This window comes from Triturus cristatus, chromosome 1_2 (assembly GCF_964204655.1).
Source record: "Triturus cristatus chromosome 1_2, aTriCri1.1, whole genome shotgun sequence".
Taxonomy (NCBI): domain Eukaryota; kingdom Metazoa; phylum Chordata; class Amphibia; order Caudata; family Salamandridae; genus Triturus; species Triturus cristatus.
The window spans coordinates 790,534,251-790,554,455 of NC_140580.1; the positions used below are offsets into that span (position 1 = coordinate 790,534,251).

The following is a 20,205-nucleotide window of genomic DNA, read 5'->3' on the forward strand; positions in this document are numbered from 1 at the left end:
GTCACAATGGCCAATTTACAAAGGCAAAAAATCAAAAGAGAGTGGACCACTTGTCCTGTGTAGCCAGGGTCTTTTTGCTCATGGTTCCGTCATAAAAGAACCCTCATAACTTTTTTTCGCGCCATTTGCCCGGAATTGACTTAATAGTCTACTTAGCCATTAAACCTCACTTTTTTTAAAGTAACGGTAGCACCTACAAAACGTAGATTCATTAATATATATATCCGAAAGCAATTGTTTTTTCTATTTTTCAACCAGGTACAGATACCATGGATCTGACCACGTGAATCTGATTAGTGAATAATTTTTACTTAATAAGGAGCCACAACGCGCCATCCTCCATATCGGTCCTGACGAAAGCCTTTAGATTTTGACAGAAGGCTGAAACATGTTGACCCTTACGATTTGATGACCCTTACTATTTGATAAGTACGATAGACCAATAACTCGATCTTCTTTCGCACTTGAACATTTTTATCTTTCTCTTGTCTATATTCTCAGAATAAAGCTACAGCAGAAAAAATGATTTAGAGAATTTTAACTTCACTTGATCTGAACACTTTTCACATCCTCCCTCATATTCATGTCTGGACGCTACTGTACAACCAGTTGGTCTTCCTCCCGGCGGAGGTCAGCATACTCACAAAAAAAGACCCTATGATGATGCTGTACCAATACACATGAGTGGTGACCCAGTTTATACCGCCTTCGCACTTGTGTATAGTTATGAGGGTTCTTTTATGACGGAACCATGAGCAAAAAGACCCTGGCTACACAGGACAAGTGGTCCACTCTCTTTTGATTTTTTGCATTTATGAAAGGAAGCCGAATGGACCACAGCTTCCCCTTCCCTCCCCCATTGATTATTTTGCAATTTACAAAGGCAACATACCATTATGTCCGCTAGACCCTTCTGGTACGAGGATATATAGGGCTTGTAAGTTGTCCGAGACCCCAAGGTACCTAGAACCAGTGGGGACTCCTCCGCTGTGGCGGAGGAGTGTTGTCCCGCTGCTTTTAGCAAGGGAAATGAATAAAAAATTAAATGATAATAACTGGACTTTATTATCATTTTATTTGTTCCTGTGTCTTTGTGGCGGTAGGGCTGCTCTGCTCTCAGAGCAGGGGAAGGAGTGGTGGGCACTCTGTGGCTGGCCAAACAGTCATGCGCACATTGCATGTTCTCCATGCAGGCTACATTACAGCAGGCCCCCATTCCCCATCTGAGCCCCGAACCGTGGCGCTCAGACTCATCACAACGCTGCATTGCAGCATTGTGATTGGTCAGGGGAGCCTGGCTGCTTCCTCTTTTGGCTGGAGCGGAGGGACGACGACACGGAGAGACACGAGGAGGAAAGTTTTCTTTTTTTATCTTTATCCCCTGCCAGCCCGTCACCCCGATCCATGCCAGCCACTACTGCCTAGAGCCAAAAACTGAACTGCACCTTACACTTGGTATTTCATTGTGCACCGGGTATAGAGCAATTCATATGGAAAAATATGAAGAGTGAAAAATGGGTAACAAGGAAGCCTATGTATTCCTGAATTAGACATCAGATATAGAGTTTAGGAGCAGTGGTTATCTGTACATCTCTTATTTGTGGTTACCCATACCAGCATGCGATTCAGAGGGCATTTTTGAATTTATTTTCTTTATTACACACTGGATTGCATTTGGAAAGCTCAAATGCAGAGAAATACATTAGATTATAAGAAATGTTTTACTACTCTGTATTCCCACATGTTGCCCAATAAAAATGGCACCTCACTTGTGTCTGTAGACCTAGTGCCTTCGATAGGAAAGGGACCAAAACACAACATGGACACATCACATTTGTTCCAATGAAAACTGACCCTTTTTTCAATGTGCATAGCTGTGGATTTTGTGACCCAACTCAGCGGGCACCTAGGGAAATTTATCAAACCTGTGAATTTTTTAAAACTAGACACCTAGTGGAATCTAGGGTGGTATGACTTGTGTGGAACCCACCCGATTTTGTTGCCCAGAATACCTTGCAAACCTTAAGCGCAGACTAAAAACACACATTTTGCTCACATTTCTGTGAGGAAAATTAATGGAATCTGCAGGGAGCCACACATTTCCTACCACCTATCATTCCTTCAAGTCTCCCAATAAAAATGGTATCTCACTTGTGTGGGTAGGACTAGTGCTGGAGACAAGAAAGGCCCCAAAATACAACAAGGACACATCACAATTTTCTCACTACGCCTCTGGAGTCAAGCTATCCAGGCTGAAGAGGGGTGAAACCCCGAAACCGGTCCTAGGATGCTTGATTCCGGTCCAGGGAAGACATAGCTTGGTAGTTCGGGCTGGACTGTTCCCATGAGGCACAGGGTCAAGACTGATTTGCATATGGCCATGTCTGAACTGGGGCGGCGTGGTGAGCAAAGACTACTGGGATAATACTGGAGGTGGAGGCTAGGCCCAATGTGTTGTGAGGCCATCCTCACACCTTGTAGCAATAAAAAAACTCAATGATGTCTAGTGAGCTTTCTGCCCCCCAGTAGGGTAGACAGGGGTTAAAGACCTTGTCTGTCCCACGGAGGGGAGCTGGCAGAAATACTGCTGTGTTTCATTTGAGTGGTGAGGCTAGGATCAATGCCCAAGTGGGCCGCCCCACCCATTTATGCACCTATAAAAATCCCTGGTGTCTAGTGGCAAATTGGAGGTTAACAAACTCCAATCTGCCCCCCCCCACCCGGAGGCAGGAAGACTTGGGTATGGGGAGGAGGGAAGGGGAAGGCCCATTGCGAGGGTGCTACTCATCCCCCAAAATCTACTCCCTGGTGGTCTAATCGGCTTTCTGCCCCCAAGTGGGAGGCAGATTTGAGGAAAACACCTCCAATCTGCCTCGACAGGGAACACAAAGGCTGCGGGGGCCGGTTTAGAGGGGTGGGTCGATGCCTAGGTAGGCCGCACTCACCCATTTATGCCCCTATTACAAATCCCTGGTGTCCAGTGGACGTTTTGTACCCATGGGGGCATATTGGAGGTAATAACCTCCAATCTGCCCAATCTGCCCGTCTGGGGTGGGGGAAGAAAGACTTTTGCACTTGGGAGGAGGGGGAGATCATTTGCCCATTATGAGGAGGCCACTCCTCCCCTCAAAAATTAGTTCCTGGGGTCTAGTGGATGGATCGCCTTCCTGAGACAATCCCCAAGCAGAGAAACACTAGGGAAATGACACCTCTTCCATCTGAATCGGTCAGGCCCCCAAATACCGAAACAGTAAACGGGGAATGAGTCAAATGGCTCATTTCACATTCAGTTGTAATGAGTGCGCCGTGCTCGTCTGACATTATTACAAAATATTTTGAAAATGCCTCGGGTTGCTGGGGAAGCTCTTCCCCTGCAACCCGAAGTAAAATAAATTTAAAAAAAGGAAATCCCTCTGGTGCCTGCAATTGTGATGCCATGGTCCCTCGATACCACTTTCTTTTCCTCCAGATATTCCACACGTTCCACTTCTTCCTTCAAATCACTTGTGCCCTTTTCTCTTCATCTCTCCTCACTCTTTACAAACTCTATTTGCCTTTGTGTACTTGAGTTCCTGTAACAACTAATAAGGTTCATTATGTTTTGGTCAGCACAAAATAAGCTTGTGTAATTTTTAACACAGATTACTTACCTAGAATTATCCTCAGTCGTCAGACTGTATCTGGAATTTTTTCGTGAGTAGTACCCCTGCACGCCAGTAGGTGGCGTTGCTCGGCTCCCTGTGGCATTGAGAGCGTCATCTACAAAAGAAGTGACGTACGCGGTGCCTATATAGGTGCTACCCAAGCGTGCTGTCAGTTTCTTTTCGCGACTTTAGATATCAGAAGTGCGGAGAAACTAAGAGTACTGTCCACTGGTGTGTGAAAACTAGGGCCCTGAAAGGGAAAAAAGCCCTAAGTCTGAAAATCCATGCACAGAGCAAGGAGGATAGGCAGGGTGGTAAGGAATCTGCTGCTAGATAGAGTCTCTACCAGATGAGGCACTACCAAAGGTAAGTAAATTGTTAATCTGATAGTGACTTCTAGCAGCAGATACCCTACCTTTGAATAGATACTCAAGCAATACCTCCCCAGAGGAAGGTCTGCAAAACTATTTCACACAAAAATGTCCTGTAGGCAAAGTGGCCGTCCCTATGTACCTGACTGCCCAGGCAGCAGATGTCCAGGAATTGGACTTCGTGAGATAATGCAGTGGTTGCAGCCTTGGCTCTGGTGGAATGAGCACACAATCCCACATTTGCTGCTTGGCCAGGGAGTATCATTGTGAGAATCTCAATTTCTGTACTGCCTTCCCTTTCTGGGCTCCGACATACCCCAAAAAGAGACGGTTGTCGACCCGGGACTCAAATAGTTCTAATCAAGGCTCTCTCCACTGTTGAATGTGACCTCCCACCACCTCCTTTATGGAGACGCCGTTCGTGATCCGCTAGGCATCTTCGGCTAAGTACGCCCACTCTTCCGTTCACAGACCCAGTCAGGTGTTGAACCACCAGGGAAATGCCCTGATATTCCAGCCATGTCCAGAGATGCAGGGCTTCTTGACAACGGGTAAATGATCCCACCCGCCCTGTTTGTTGCAGTACCACATGGCAATGGTGTTGTTTGTAAACACCTGCAATAGCCTTCCCTTGATGGAGGGTTGAAAGGCTTCCAATGTCAGTCAGATTGCTCGGAGCTCCAAAAGGTTGTTGTGGAGTCCAGATTCTGCAAGAGACCACAGTCCTCTGATCTCCACCTCTCCCAGATGACCGTTACAGCCAGGAGTGATACATCTGTCACTACTGTCAAAACTGGATGGCAAAAGGAGAGGGGTCTGCTGCTGACCTAACTGCGGTTCGTTAACCACCACTGCAGATCTTTTGTAGTGCCCTTGGAGGTCTGGCCCATGTTGGAGAGATGCCCCTGATCCTCACCCACTGGAAATTCAGGTCCCACTGCAGAGCTCACATATGCCAGCGGGAATGTGTCACAGGCAGTATGCAGGAGGGTATGAGGCAGGAGGGCATGAGATCCAGCAACCTCAGAGTCAGTCTGAGCAAAAACCAGGATAGAGGCTGAAAATCAGAATCATAGCTTCAGTATCCTGGACTTACTGTTTGGGACGGCAAGCCTGAAACTGCACTGTGAACAGGTCCAATGAAAGGGAGCGCCTGACAAGGAGGCAGGTGTGACTTCGGCATGTTGATAATGAACCCTAGTGAGTGCAGGACGTCCACCATAGTCTGGAGTTGGAAGACGACTGCATGCGGTGAGCCCGCCTTCAGCAGCCAGTTGTCGAGATAAGGGAAGACTGGCTTCCATGATCTCCGCAGATGAGCTGCACCCATCGCAATCACCTTGATGCACAACTGAGGGGCCCTGTTAAGGCCAAAGGGGAGCCTAGTGAGCTGAAAGTACTTGTGATCTATCATGAACCGCAGGTAACGGTAACGTCTGTGGGAAGGCAGGACGGGGATGTGAAAGCATGTGCCCTGCAAGTCTAACACTACCATTCAGGCTCCTGGGCCCAGGGCAGACAGGACTTGAGCTAGCGTGAGAATTTTGAGTTCCTCCTTGTTCAAGAAGAAATTAAGAGGGTGTAGATCTATGATAGGACAAAAGCCTCCATCCTTTTTGGGCACCAAAAAGTAGCAGAAATAACAACTAAGACCTACATCTGATGCCGGCACCCTCTCTATTGCTCCCTTTGCCAAAAGAGATGCCACTTTCCTGCAGAGTAAGGAAATATTTTCTTCCGTTAGCCTGCCTCAAGTAGGTGGCATGGGAGGTGGGGTAGTCATGAAGGGGAGGGTGTAGCTTTTTCAGACAATCTGGAGAATCCATTGGTCAGATGTTATCGACCTCCAGTGGTGCAGGCGGTGACGTATCTGGCGTCCCACTGGGTGCCCATGACGGTCAGGGGCAAACTAAAGAGGCTTGGAGGCTGCGGCTGCCCGGGGAAGTGGTGGACTGGACCGACTCAGGCTACCTGCCCCACAGGGTCTGTGGGTACCGCGCCCTCAACCAGGCAGGGGTTCGGAAGGTTGCGTGCTGTGGGGGCTGGGCAGGTAGAGACTTGGTTGGAAGCCCTTCCCGTCACCATGAAAGGAGCGAACGGTGACAAAGGTTGGTTAGAGGTCATGGAAAGGCCCAAGGATGTGGCCATAGCTCTGCTATCTTTGAAGCGCTCCAGCAAAAAGTCCACCTTGTCTCCTAAGAGAAGGGAGCCATCAAAGGGCATGTTAATGAGCGAGCCCTGGACACCCCCTGAAATGTTAGTGGTATTCAACCAGGCGTGGTGAAGAAGGGCCACCGATGATAAAAACTTGAGTCTGTCATATCCAGCCTACATCATATGGTGAACTAAGCTGTGTCCCCCTCATCAGCAACAGTTGATGCAGAAGAAAATATCTTCTTTCCTAAGGTATCCAGCCTCTTGGATTCCCTGTCCAGTGGCGAGGTAGGGAAATGAGATTCAGTTAGGAAGTGAAGAATTGGACCACTAAGCTCTCTGTGGTGGGCTTTAGGGTGAGGAAACTGAGGTCCCTGGGGCGGTGTAAACACGAGGTGCAATTGTCCCATTCACAGAAGCCCCTGTGCAGGGCTTGGACCAGGCCCTGCGTAGTATGTATATGAGGGCTTCATTAGAAAGGAGAAGGGGTTCAGAAGGGGTGATTCCTGGCTGAAGCACTTACGTCATGACATCAGTCTTGACAGCCACAGAGGCAAGCTCAAGGTCCAGAACCTCTGCTGCCCTCCTCACCACTATTGGAAATGGGGCTTCCTCCTCCATAGTCACGTTAGGAGGATAGACCAAGCCAGTATCTGGGGAGGTGTCCAGTCCACTGGCATCCGCCAAATACTTACACTAGTTGTCCTCTTTGGGGTCTGCGGACTGGAATTCATAAGGGTCCCGTGGCCCCTCCCAATCTTCCCCAAGTGCTAGCCTGTAGGTATAGGGCTCAGGCTCCGGCCTGGATGAAAGGGCTCCAGTATGCACCCGAGTTGTCGTCGGGTAAAGTCCATCTGGCTCCATGTCAGAGTCCAGGAGAAGAATGAGGCGGCGCCGGGAATGGCCCGGCAAGATCAAGGTGGCTGGACCGGCATCGGTACGGGTCCGTTCATGGATCCAAGGGTCTTGAATGGTGCTGGGGGCAAACCCGCAGGTGTAAAACTAGTAGGGGCCCTCCCAAACCCAAAATGTCAGAGGGCGCGTAAGTGGAGAAGGGCCACCCAAATATGAGGTGCATGGACTCAGAAAACCCACGGAGTTGCGCGTGGGGTTCCTCTGGCTCCAGGAAACTTGGGGAGGTGAGGAGACATCCCAGGCCCAGGCTCAACCGGAAAGCAAAGCTGGAATGCAGACCTTCCCTTGTCTTGATGGATGACTTTGACGGGCGGGGCAAAGTTGAAGATGAATACTTTTTGTGTGACTTACCCTGTTTGGGATGCTATTGGTGGTGGGGATAAGCAATTAAAAAAACCTTCAGGTATCACTGTGAGGTTTTGCCCTAAAGGAAAGCAGGGAAATAAAACAACAGCTTTCAACATATTTAATTACACTTTTGAGCTGCCATCATGAAGGGGGCGAGCCCCAGATCTTCAAACTAACAGTTTGCGCACTGGTGTATACTTCACTTCTTTGCCCTTCTTAAAACTCATTGTTGCTCAATGTGTTTGAATCTGTCAAATGGAATCCGTTTTCCTTCTTTACCCAACATGTTCCATTTTACAATGTAGAATAGTGAAGGAATGTCTTTCTGCTGAGTCGGAGGCAGAATAGAAGAGGGAGGATTTGGTTAAAAACCTGCAAGTCATTGCTTCAATCTTAGAAGGATGATAGAATTAAACTTATGAGATGTAGGTTACATACATATATGAGCAATAGAGAGAGTATTTGGGATTACAACTGTGATGCAAGGATGCACAGAGATTTATGTAGTCTGCATAATATCCTTCTGAGCTATCATCTTAGAACTGAAACCTGATGCTGAATAATATGCTCTAAATTGGTATGCAGAAAGTGCATTATGTTATGTTATGCTTAAATTATATAAAGCATTATTTACCAATTACTTGGTTTTCTATGACTATTGGTATGTTAGTCAAAGTTACTAACTACAATTGAAAGGACTACCTGAAAATAGGCAAGAAAGAAGGCATTATCCAAATCTTTTGACCAATTGAAAAGGAAATGTTCTTATGCATGGTCATTGACATAGCAGCGTTCACACATGTCCCCTCCAATCTTTAAAGAAAATAAAATACTTTCCAGGTATAAAACACGATTGGATCCAGGCAGCTCTATGCAATGTTACTTAATTGCCATCTAGTTTACCATTGACCAGAATGGAGTTACTGTCTTCCTAGTACTGGACCGCTCTTCAGCTTTTGATACAATACATCAAAGTCCTTCACTAAAGAGATGGAGGTAGACTGGATGTCATCAATAGCTTTGAAACATACCTAAAGTAACCGCCCTACCTCTGGGTTGGTCTTTACCCTTCCTCTACTCTCACATGCGCCTTCCAAAGCTTTACCGTCCCGTCTCTTCTCTTGAAAGTCTACCTTGGCACTTGTCCAGACATAATCAAATAGTATACCTTCTCCTGCTACATCTATGTTGATTGTACACAGTTAACCGTCAAACTGGAAAAGCATTCAGACAGAAATGGGTGCACTTTAGGCTCCTGCCTTCTAAATATTTGCCTGAGTATGGCACACAATCAACCCAAGCTCAGCACTTCAGAAAAGAATAGATCGTCATCCGAGGAAACCAGTCCAAGCTGTGTCCAATGGGCCATTGATCTGGCATCTCCCCGCTGCCAGCAGCAAAGTCATGAAACTTGCAAAAAATATAGTTACTGATTTGTGTCTTCTAACATGAAAAAGCAAAATAACTAAAACCTCTTTCGCCATCACGACCTTGCAGCGCATCTTCCCAAACCTAGAGTTCCCAAAAAGAGTGCTGGCTGCAATGCCTTAATTCTGTCTCACTTACATTAATCTAATGGATTGTACGCGGCTAGGGCCTGCAATCTTGGAACAAGAGCTCTTCAATTTTCAAACGCCCAAGATCTCAAATATAGGCAGCAGCAAGGATTTTAGCATGCTAATCAGATGATCAAAGTTTAGAATTATATCGCCAACTGGATAAGGATATGTGGCATCACTTATAGAAGTGTTCAGTTAAAAAATAATTTGCCTCAATAGAGGATATGTTGTTCTACTGTGCCACGCTAGAGTAATATTGGAATGAGACTGCAAAATATATATAAATCATTGCACCATCCCCAACTTTAATATAATTTTTCCCTTCAGATAGTGATAGAACTTGCAGATTCCTAAAGGCTGCATGTGCACTAGTACACTACTTGAATAAGACAACCCTTACTACCTTTGTAGCAGAGGATAATCTCTGGAACAAAGAAACAACTCCACGAAGACGTTATGATCCTCCTGTCACCATATACAAAAGAATATTATTGTTTTCAAATTGTAGTTTAGGTCTCTTTTGACACTTTTGTTTTAGCAATTTCCTTTCAATGCAACAACACTTCTCATTTCTTCACTAGGTGTCCTTTTTCCCTATCCACCAAATGTAGCGTAGCTCAAGACGCCTTACCTAGATCCATGGAGTCATTCAATATCCTTCCCCTCCATTTAATACCTCCTGAATCATCCTCTTGCTTAATGCCTCATCTTGCATGTTGGTCATTTGATTCACTATTTTGTGTTATCCAAAACCAATGAAAACTTAAGCTAAAGAAAACCTCATGTGCTTAAAGTTCAGCAGATCCTGACCAATAGATATTATATTTTTTCTTGGTCATATCTCATTAACAGTGAAGTCTAATTGTGTCATAACGCCAACACTTCTCAATGATATCTTCCCAAACTCACAAGTTAGCACTGGTGCCTATAACTACCACAAGTAGTATAAATTAAAACCCTTTCTAACTTCATAGGCTTTAACGTTTTAATTTTGCAGAAAAATAAGAGTAAGTGTGTTGGACTTGGTCCTTTTGCAGGGTTATCCCCAAACATTTTGCTTCTATTTTTTCCTGACCTGTGTTTGTTGGTTTTAGGACTCTGGGCTCTTTACCACTGCTGATCAAAGCTAAAGTGCATACGCTCTCTGTGTAAATTGTTATTATGATTGGTTCTCCCTGATTGGCATATCTGATTTACTAGTAGGTACCTAGTAAAATGCACTAAATGTGACAGGGCTGGTAAACAAATGCTACTAGTGGGCCTGAAACACTGATTGTGCCACCCACATGAGTAGCCCTGAAAGGATGTCTCAGGCCTGCCACTGCAGTGCCTGTGTGCAGTTTGCTAACTGCCATGTCGACTTGGCAAGTGCACCCACTTGCCAGGCCCTAACGTTCCATTTTCTTATAGGTCAGTCACCCCTAAGTTAGGCCCAAGGTGCCCTGATATGTGTGGCATTTCCTGATAGTGAAATACTACCAATTTCGTTTTTCACTATTGTAAGGCTATCTGTCCCCATAGGAAAGCATGGGAGTTAATTTATAACCTCTTATAAATATAACTTACCATTGGGACCAGATAGGGAAATAAAGTTTAGTATGTCTGAACTCAGAATCTAAAGATGCATCTTTTAGGAAAGGTGATTTTTACATTCTGAATTTGAAAATACCACTTTTAGAAAGTGGCTGTTTTCTTGTTCAACCATCCTGTGTGCCTCTCCCTGTTTGCGGATTGACTGTCTGGCTTTGGAGTGACAGGAGCTGCGAAGGTGCAGTGGCTTCAGGAGTCTGGATGAGTCTGCACTAGGTTGGATAGGCATGATTTGCATTTGGAGTGGTGGGAGGAGTAGCACCTCTATCTGGATAGGGCTGTGCCTGCCTTCCACAATGCTGGCTCCACTCCCCTGTGGTGTATCTGGAGCCAAGGCTCACACTGACAATGGATGCTGTTGTGCACTTGCAGAGTGCCCCCAGAACTGGTTTGAACTGGGCTCAGATCCCCTTGCACAAAGAGAACATAGACATTTTGGGGTATAAGTATTAGACCTAAAACCCCTGAACGTTAGCCTACTTCTGGAATCAAGAGGAACCTTTGCTAAGAAGAGCTGGAGAAACTGAGGAGAAGTACTGCCCTTGCTGTGTGTCTGGGGTTGGCCTGCAGTTGCTGTTCTGCCAAAGAAAGGAGAAGAACATTGTTGTGTCTTCACCCCCAGCTCCCCTGAACTTCCTTGCTGGGAGTTCTGACCTGCCAAGAGGTGCGTGTAACTGTCTTCGGAGGTTTTTTCAGCTGTTGGGAGCTGAAAAAGCAACGCAAGGACTAGGAAATCAACGCATCGCTCTTCTTGAAACAGTTTTCTGACGCAACGCCGTGGTGCGAGAAGTCTCCCCGCCTCACCGCGCCGCTGCCGAAACCGACGCAGCGCCTGTCGCCGCTGCAAGAATCGACGCATTGAGATTGCGCTGAAGAGGTCGACGCAGCGCTGCTCGCCGCAGCCGCATCGTTCGCGGATGTATCCCGGATTTCCACGCATCGTCCCTGTGCCGCAAGTTTTCACCGACGCATTACCCGAGGATTGGAGTTGACCCAAAATCGAAGCACAGCTTCCCCCTACAGACCGGACCAGACGCATTGGCCCCCTGTGTACAGCGGAACTGTCGAATCGCATCTACGAGGGTCTCAGGAACCAACACATCTCTTTGTTTTTTGACGCTTCCCAATGCTGCGGCTGTTTGGCTTGGTGAATTTTGTCGCAACCACAGGTACTGTGCAATAAACCACGCATCTATAGATTTCTATGGACTCAGTTGCTAAAACCTTTTGAAAGTAATTTTTCTTAATACTTGTATGTTAGATTTTGTCATTTTGGTCTTGTCAAGTGTAGATAAAGATACTTTATTTTTCAAAACCAGTGTGGTGTCCAATTGTGGTATTATCACTGTGTTACTGTGAGAGTTGGTACAAGTGCTTTACACATTGACTTTGGGATAAGCCTGTCTGCTCATGCCAAGCTACTAAAGGGTGAGCAGGGGTTATCTAGAGTGTGTATCCCCCTTGCCCTGACTATAACCAAGGGTCCCTATTTGGACAAAGGTACCTACCTCTGCCAACTAGAGATTCCGATTTCTAACAAGCTAAAGGACAAATCGTAAGTCCAGATAAAATCCGATTTGAGCCTGTGAAGTCAGAATGCAGAGTCTTAGAACCGTTAATGTGTCTCAGTTTCTGATTGCCTTGCCATGTACAGCTACAATGCCATAAAGCAGCATCAGTACAGTCTTAGGTTTAAGATGTACAAGAACGCAATACAGTGAAGAAATAGTAAAATGTCAGTATAACTCTTTCACTGCATTTACTAACTTTAGTTGACCCCTACTCCCAGGCATCCAGGTTAAGGCATCTTCCTGAGGTATGTTCCCTGTTTGGGCTTTTGAAACTAGAAGGGTCTAGTGCCAAACCCAAGTGCTTCTTGCCTCTTTCCATCCTCCTCACCCCATGTTTGACATTTCACCATGTAAAGGTTATAACAGATCTCACATCCCGAGTAGATAGCCAGGCTATCTCTGACTGACTTCACAAGTGTATACATTAAAGCTACATCTCAGGTTACACAGAACTTCCTGTGCAAGGTCAGGTTTTTTGACCATGTATGCAGGGATTTAGGCTTCTGTCGCTCTGAGACAGATCGTCATGTCGTATTTTCAAGATGTCATATTTTTAGATTGCTAAACTGTGCCTCTACTGCTTGGGCTTTAGTTGCTCCTGGGTGGACTCCACACAATAATTTACGGTTCTTTAACCGAGACTCCAGGGCTTGGCTTGGGATTTAGTAACTTCAATATCAACTCCATGTATTATTCTGTGGTTGCCTCCACAGCTTAGGCTTCTGTCAGTCTTGGATGGACTTAATCTAGTATTGCCTGGTTGCTTAGCTATAGGGGTTAGGTTGCGGTTACTCGGGGACAGATCTTACATACTTCTCCCCACTAATCTAGAGGTTAGCCTCTGTCACAGCTGGGGAATTGTATGTCATATATTGTGGACTACTAAGCCACATCAGTTGTGCCTTCATCTGAATAATACAAACCACTTTAAAGATAATATATTTGCTTTCACAACTGCACCAATTATCACACACTCTGAAATACTTCAAGCTTCAACAGCCATAAATTAGTGTCTCAAGTCCACCCAGGAGCAACTGAAGCCCAAGCAATAGAGACACAGAATAAAATTTAAAAAAAAGAAAATGTATGTATAAGTCTTTAACCTGCTCCAATCTTCACCAAAACAGGAGTGTAAGTGGCTGCCGAAACAGTGTGGCGAAATCAGAAGTGTGACTAGACTAGAATGGTGTGTTAACAGCAAAAATCAGACCTTTTTGTCAAAGTCACATCAGTCAAACAGAGAAGTGCCTTGCAAACAAGCAGAACATTTCCATTCGCTATAAACTTCTCAGCTAGAAAGATTTGCGAATGGATTTTTCGAGTAAGAGTAAGGAGGTTTTATATGTCAATTCATGTATTGCTTGATACAATGTGCCTACCATTAACCAACGTTCTTGCTTTCTACTCCCTTAAACTTGGATTTGTATTGCCTTTGCAGCACTCTAATACATTTTTCTATTATGAATATTTTTCAGCCTGGTCCTTCAAAAAGAAAATTAACCCATATTTGGTTCTGGCTTTTTGCAACACAACTGCCTTGAGGTGCATTTGATTCCCACGAGCAAAAGCTTACCTGAATGAAATTTGTAGCAACAACTCTAGGACGCGTGGATGAATCACCAGTTCTAGCGAGGAGGTGGGGAAGACTTCGCTCTACACAGTGGGTCGTCTCCAGTTTGCCTAGTTTGTGCTTGGGTATATACTGTGTGATGATCATTTTTAGGAGTGTGAGTGATGCCTGGAACACCTGATAAGGTAACAAACAACATCTTGTTAAAACTTTCAGGCAACCTCGAGCATAAAGTATTACAACAATTATGGTTTCCGGAAAGAAGGAAATCTGTTCGTGCATAGAAAGTACTCTACTAAATGGAGTTGCACAATGATCACCAACCCTGTTAATGGCATGAAGCTTGGCAAAGTGTTATGAGCAAGGTCAACTTAAAGCATTTGCGAAAATAATTGATAAAGCACACGACCAGAAAAAACATTAAAAAGTGGAACAGACAACAAGAACCAATGGAAGTCTTTCAATTTTGTTCTGATCTAGGCACCGCACAATACTGCTTGTTCACAGCGCCATTTTAATAAAACCAAAATATTAATATGACTCTTTGGCCAGAGAATGACAGAGAAGGAAAATTAGAAGTGATTTGTTCATAGGAAAATGGGCCCAAGTTTAGGATTTGAAATTGACTTAAAGGAGAGCTAGACTAAAATGAAAAGACTAATAAAGAATCAAAATATGCTATTTCCATATTATGAAGCACAAAGACAGATACCGCTGCCTTAAATCACAAGGTAAGAGTGAGTGCATTGTGCAGCAGAGATGATGGTAACATGCTTGCTTGACTAGTTGACGAGCCATTGTGTGCATCTCTGCCTCTGAATTAAACCACAATGCCCACACACTTCAAATGAGTTCTTGTTAGCAAGAAGCCCCCCTCCTGCCAATATGCCCCTTTATAATTTATGCTGGGTAACTAGGAGTGACATAGTAACATTTACTATGTACTGGGTGAGTCGGGGCACTAGGAGCTCCGTTGTTCATCTAGCACTTCAGTGAGACAAACTCTACATCAAGTATCTATACACTAACTTTTCCCTGGGTATTAGCTTTCCACAACATTTATACAGTCTACTGTTTTTTTTTCATACGTGCAATACAATTTCACTCCTGTGGAAAAGGTAAAATGAAAAAGTACTTAAATGAACAATTTTGCGCCTTTGAAACTATAGTTAGTTTACTAATTATCTTGGTCCCAAATAAAAGCTCATGGCTAAACATCAAGGCAACATGAACTTCCCCCTTGCAAGAATTTTATAAAGGTTGAACATGTTCACATAACAATGTTCCGAAAAAAACGAGCAGCAAGCATATCTGGAACACAGAAAAGAAACGCAGTTGACTATCTGTACATAGCAAAATATATATATGTAGATTAGATTCATTCATCGCTTTCACATCTGAAATAATTCATCATGGGTGTTGTGAAGTTCGTCTGTCCTGAGTGTGCGTATTAGGAATTACATCTTGATATTGAATTAGACTGTAAAGAGTGAAGCTTTTTGGACTATGAAGTGTCCATCTGATTGGGTGCCTAGAGGCTCAATCTGGGGCTGTGAGAAAGTAAGACAATCGCCAGCAGAGCAGGGGCTAGCTGAGGAGTTTGGAAAGGGAGCCGTGCCGGAGCGATACACCAAAGGCAGTGGACAGAGCTCCGAGCAAGCACTCGCTTGGCGTCCAAGCACTGGAGTCTCTCCTCTTCCTTGGAGGGGTGAGACTGAGCATAGAATGCCGGCAAGGTGATGTTCTGACGGGCATGGAACGGCGTCAAAACTCAAGAAAGATGCTGAAGTATACAAGACTAGCTTGTCCAGGAAGAAGGTGGTGTGCGATGGGCTGACACACAGAGCTGGAAGCTCGCTCAGACACCAGGCCAAAGTTATATCAACAAGGAACATGGTATTGAGGGTGTGAACCCACAGGAGGAGCTGTGAAGCAGCTCGAAGGGAGTGCACATCATGACATGGAGGGTCCAGTAAGCACCAATGGCAAACCCAGCGTCGGCATTCCAAATGGAGGGCCTCCCAGCTCTATGGGACCAGAGGATGTTGTCAAGGATCCAAAGAGTCGGATCATGGACTTTTGGAACTCTATGATCTGTTTTGGTGTAGGAGAGAGTCCCGCAAACTCGAGTTGTGCTGGAAAAAATTGAGGGATAGGCAACTCCAAAGCTGAACGACTTCTGGAGCGCGATCAAGTAGTAGGGCCCTGCCCCCATGCCATCTAAGGAAAGTGAGAGTGGAAGCAGGGTTAGAGTCCCGCTTAGCACTTAGATTTTTTGTCTTCGTCTTCGACTTAAACGATGATTTTGATCAAGACTTAAAACAAACTCTGAAACAAATCCTGCAACTTCTGGATCTAGAGCAAGCTCAAATTTCTGACTTCAAGAGGTCATATCATGGAGTCTTCCAGTGCTTGGCGATGTACAGTCTCGCCTCAAGGTCTCGGATGGCCTTCTGTTTCATTGACGCTCAATCGCTGCAGTGATTCGACCGCAGGCACCACAGGTAATCCTGATGAGGATCTCTCACAGACATTTGTTTGCGACAGTCTCTACAATGTTTAAAACCTGTCGTTTTGGGAGGTGAAATTACACTTGCACACAGTTTTAAGATTGTAAGAGGTAATAGGAGTCTCAAAGAGATGAGAGGGAGCACCAGATCCGCTTCTGGTGGTGTGGAGAGAAAGGATCGGACATCAGTGCGCGGGAGTGGCACCTATGTAGGCACCACACGTCAGTTTTGGTGCAGAGCTGCATGGTGTCACCTACCACAGTGCAGATGTACTACTCAAAAGTTTACCAATACAGCCTGACGCGTGGAGAATTTAAAAAAAAGCAAGGAATCTGCGGCTAGAAGTCTCTATCAGAAACTGGTATTTTCTCTTTTGCCTAGGAAGAAAATAAGGATAGGAAAAACCCTGAACTTCTGTAAAATGGATGATTGAATATGGCAAGGTATGGAGACTGCTCACCCCAACTTCTGTCCCAGTGTTTTCATTGTTCAGCAAGTCATGAGTACAACAAAAAGCCGATGCATCCCTCTACAATTGAACCTATCTTTCCTCTTACCACCATCTGTGGGGATAAAGAAAGAAAGGGAGGAAAGAAAGAAAGAAAGAAAAAAACAAAAGGGAGGAAGGAAAAAGGCAAAAGGAAGAAACGAAAAAGGCAGTGAAGAAAGTGCATGACAGGCGAGTGTTACTGGTGTGGATTTATTAAGTGGCCTTGAACTGTTTGTGGGGAGGAAGGTTTTAAAGTTCTGCTCCCAGTCTTACTATGCACTACATGTCCATATGAGAAATATGCTCAAGAAAATAACGTAAACACTAGATTAATCAAATAGAGTATTTAATTGGAAAAAGGCAAGTCAGAAAAGTAATCTGCTCCTATGAAGCCAGATGAAGAAACTGAAAAATTATGAGTGGCGAGATGTGGGGTAAAAGAAAGTAGACTGGAGTAGCACGTAGCATCAGATGATATCACATAAAGAATCCCAGGGCTATTCCAGTAGAGATTGGCAGAAATATAATAGGGCAACTGATGCAAAACCTGTAAGCCAAAGGCTTACAGGTTTGGCATCCCACAAGTCCCAAGGGTTTGGGATCCCACAAATAATTATGGGATGTTTTCAGCAAGAAAATGGGTGACATCGCTGAAATGGGCATCAAAATGTAACAAAATGTAACACTGCGTTACATAAAACAAAAACAGAATGAAGTGGTTCAAGCCTGAGCCTTATTACATTAAAATACATTAATTTGAGAATTGTGTTAAAAGGAGTTTACAATACCAGAGATATATGGGTATAAGATAAGTACACATAAAAGGTATGAGTCTTTAATACAGAAGTATGAAAAAGGAGCAGATGAGGGACCTCAATAAGAAACAACAGAAGGTGGAGGCTCGAACAAAAGGATATTGCTGGGAGAAGAAGAGGTCAACAAGAGGATTATTTAGGAATAGAATTATAAATGCTAGCAACAAAATAATTTTCACCCATGGGGTATAACGCACCAATAAATGCACTGAAACTTATTTAAGAAAGATTGTTTTCAATTCATTAAATAGAAAAAAACAGTAATTGATGGAACATCAATGAACAGGAGTACAAGAGTAATGAAGTATGAACAACTTAGTATATATTAAGTGCCAAACATGAGATATTGAATATCAATTTTTGAGGGGTTCAAAACAAGCAACAGACATGCATATATCCCTTATATTAGCTATACATTGTAAAATACAATCCAGTTGAGGGTACAATGTGTGTTGAATCTACTCTGAATAATAAAATTCCAGAAACTGTCTCTATGTAATGTAGAGTCCGTTCCAGTGATAGTTGGTGTTTAAGAAGTGGATTGTACGTCAATGTTTCGGCCTCAAATTGTACAAAATACACAAGATCATCTTCAGGGTTCCAGGATGCGGCTCGGGTAGCCTTATTCGATTCTCAGTTCTTTTCAATCTGAGGTGATATTGTTTTTTAACTCTCAGAGCAGCATCCTGGCCCCTCCAAGGTCACTTAGATTTCTTCCTTGAGTGGTAACGCGTTTCATGTTTACTGCAACAGTCTATTATCAGCACTGCACTAATTCAAAATATAAGGGGTACACAAATATCATCGAATGCAATCAGTCCTGAAGATGTTCTCGTGTATTTAGTAAGATTGGAGTCCAAAACGTTGATGTACAGTGTTGTCACATCATTACTCTTGTACGCCTGTTCATTGATGTTCTATCAATTAATGTTGTTTAGATTTACCTAATTGAAAACAATCTTCCTAGATAAAATTTCAATGCTTTTATTGCTGCATCACATCCTATGGGCGCAAATTATTTTGTTGCTTGTAGCTATAATCCTATTCCTAAATAATCCCCTTGTTGGCCATTTGCTATTACTCTAGCCCACAAGGGGTTACTGGGTTGCCCTTCTCCTCTTCTTTACACGCGAGAAGAAGAGGGGCAATACACAGAGGAAAAAGCAGATGTGACTACCACAGGAGTGAGAAATGAAGGAGCGAGGAAGCAGAGGCAATGCTCGCACACAGAAAAAAAGGTCATAAGGAAGGTAGCTAGACAGTAAGGCAGCATACAAGCTGCCATGACTAGAAAAGAAGGTGAAAGAAATCGGCATCCCAAGAAAAAGTACTGGAAATTATGGACGCAAATGTGAACTCCTTGGGCAGTAAATCTGACACTGATAAAGGGACAATGATAATAGAACAATGAGAGCCTGAAAGTAACCCTTGATTAGTGTATACATCTATGGGGAAAGTAATAAAAAGAAATGTGCGTAGTCAGGAGGAAGAATTCTCTGGTAAAAGTTAGCAAACATTGGCTAAGCAAGGTACTAGAGCACACACGAGTGGGGCAAACCAGCACATTCCCAGTGTTTTGTGGGAAAGGTGGGAGAGTGAATCACAGCAGTCTAACTGCTGCAGTTACTTCACATGGGTGGGGAGTGTCTGGGTCGGGATGTGTGGATGAGGGAAGGTGGGTGTCTGAAATGCTGGCAAAAACCAACAAGCTGTCGCTGTTCCGCCCCACACAGCACTGGAGGGAGGGGGAGGAACAGCAGAGAGAGTGGGGTGGGGGAGGAGAGGGAAAGAGAAGACGCGCGTGACGGGTACGTGTAAAAGCTTGCTGAACTCTCCCTGAACCTTCCCTTAACAAGCCCCATCAGATAAGAGAAAAGCCATAAAACTGAAGGAAGCCGTAGACTCGGTGTCCCATGGGCGTGCACAGAAAAGATACAGGGCGGTAACAAAAAAGCCTACAGAGAAATGGAAATGCAGGGTTTTAAATAAATATGTACATTCACCAATTGAAAGCATAGGCGGGATCAGGCGTCCTTCTCCCCAAAAATACTTTTACCCCAATAAATCAAACTATGAGAGCAGCGCATGTGCGCTGCAATGCTAGGCGAGACCTAAAAATAAGTAGGACCAGTTAAGAAAGTCTGCTCATTGAAATGACTTACAACTCTTTGTGCAGGTGGCTTGTCTCCACTGGGCACTGCACCAAATAAGCAAGGGTAGAGAGATGCACAAGGACAGGTGCAGATAATTAGAATATATATTACATATATGAAGGGGTTGCTCGACTCCGAAGGAAAATGTTGCACACATCAGGCAGTATGTTATTTACAGCAATATTTGACTGTTCCAAAACTGAAGACATGAAGGTTACACTATATATATTACCTACTGGCGGTCGCCAGTAGATAGTTCTAGTTAGGACCTATTATCCATAGGAAATCCGCAACATTCTATTTAGAATAACTTTGGCGCCGGTTGACGAATCTTCGTGAAATTTTCAAAACTCGTGGCCCGCTCCGGTCCGCTTCTATCCTGAAAGTCTTGGGGTGATTCGTCAAGCGGGGGCCGGGAAAAAAGGGGGGGTCCCAAAACGTGTTTTCCCCATGCAATTTTCCATAGGGACCGTTAGTCGCAGCTACAGCCCAAACTGCTGAACGGAATTACACCA

At 44.5% G+C, this 20,205-nt stretch overlaps 1 protein-coding gene across 2 annotated transcripts in view; it reads right to left on the bottom strand.

The window, feature by feature from the left end:
- Positions 1-20,205, bottom strand: part of CEP104 (centrosomal protein 104) — a 726,468-nt gene that overhangs the window by 385,087 nt on the left and 321,176 nt on the right. For both annotated transcript variants that reach the window (XM_085608861.1, XM_085608862.1), the window contains exon 12: positions 13,726-13,899. In XM_085608861.1, coding sequence (XP_085464987.1) covers positions 13,726-13,899 — 174 coding nt within the window. The remainder of the gene's footprint in view (positions 1-13,725; positions 13,900-20,205) is intronic.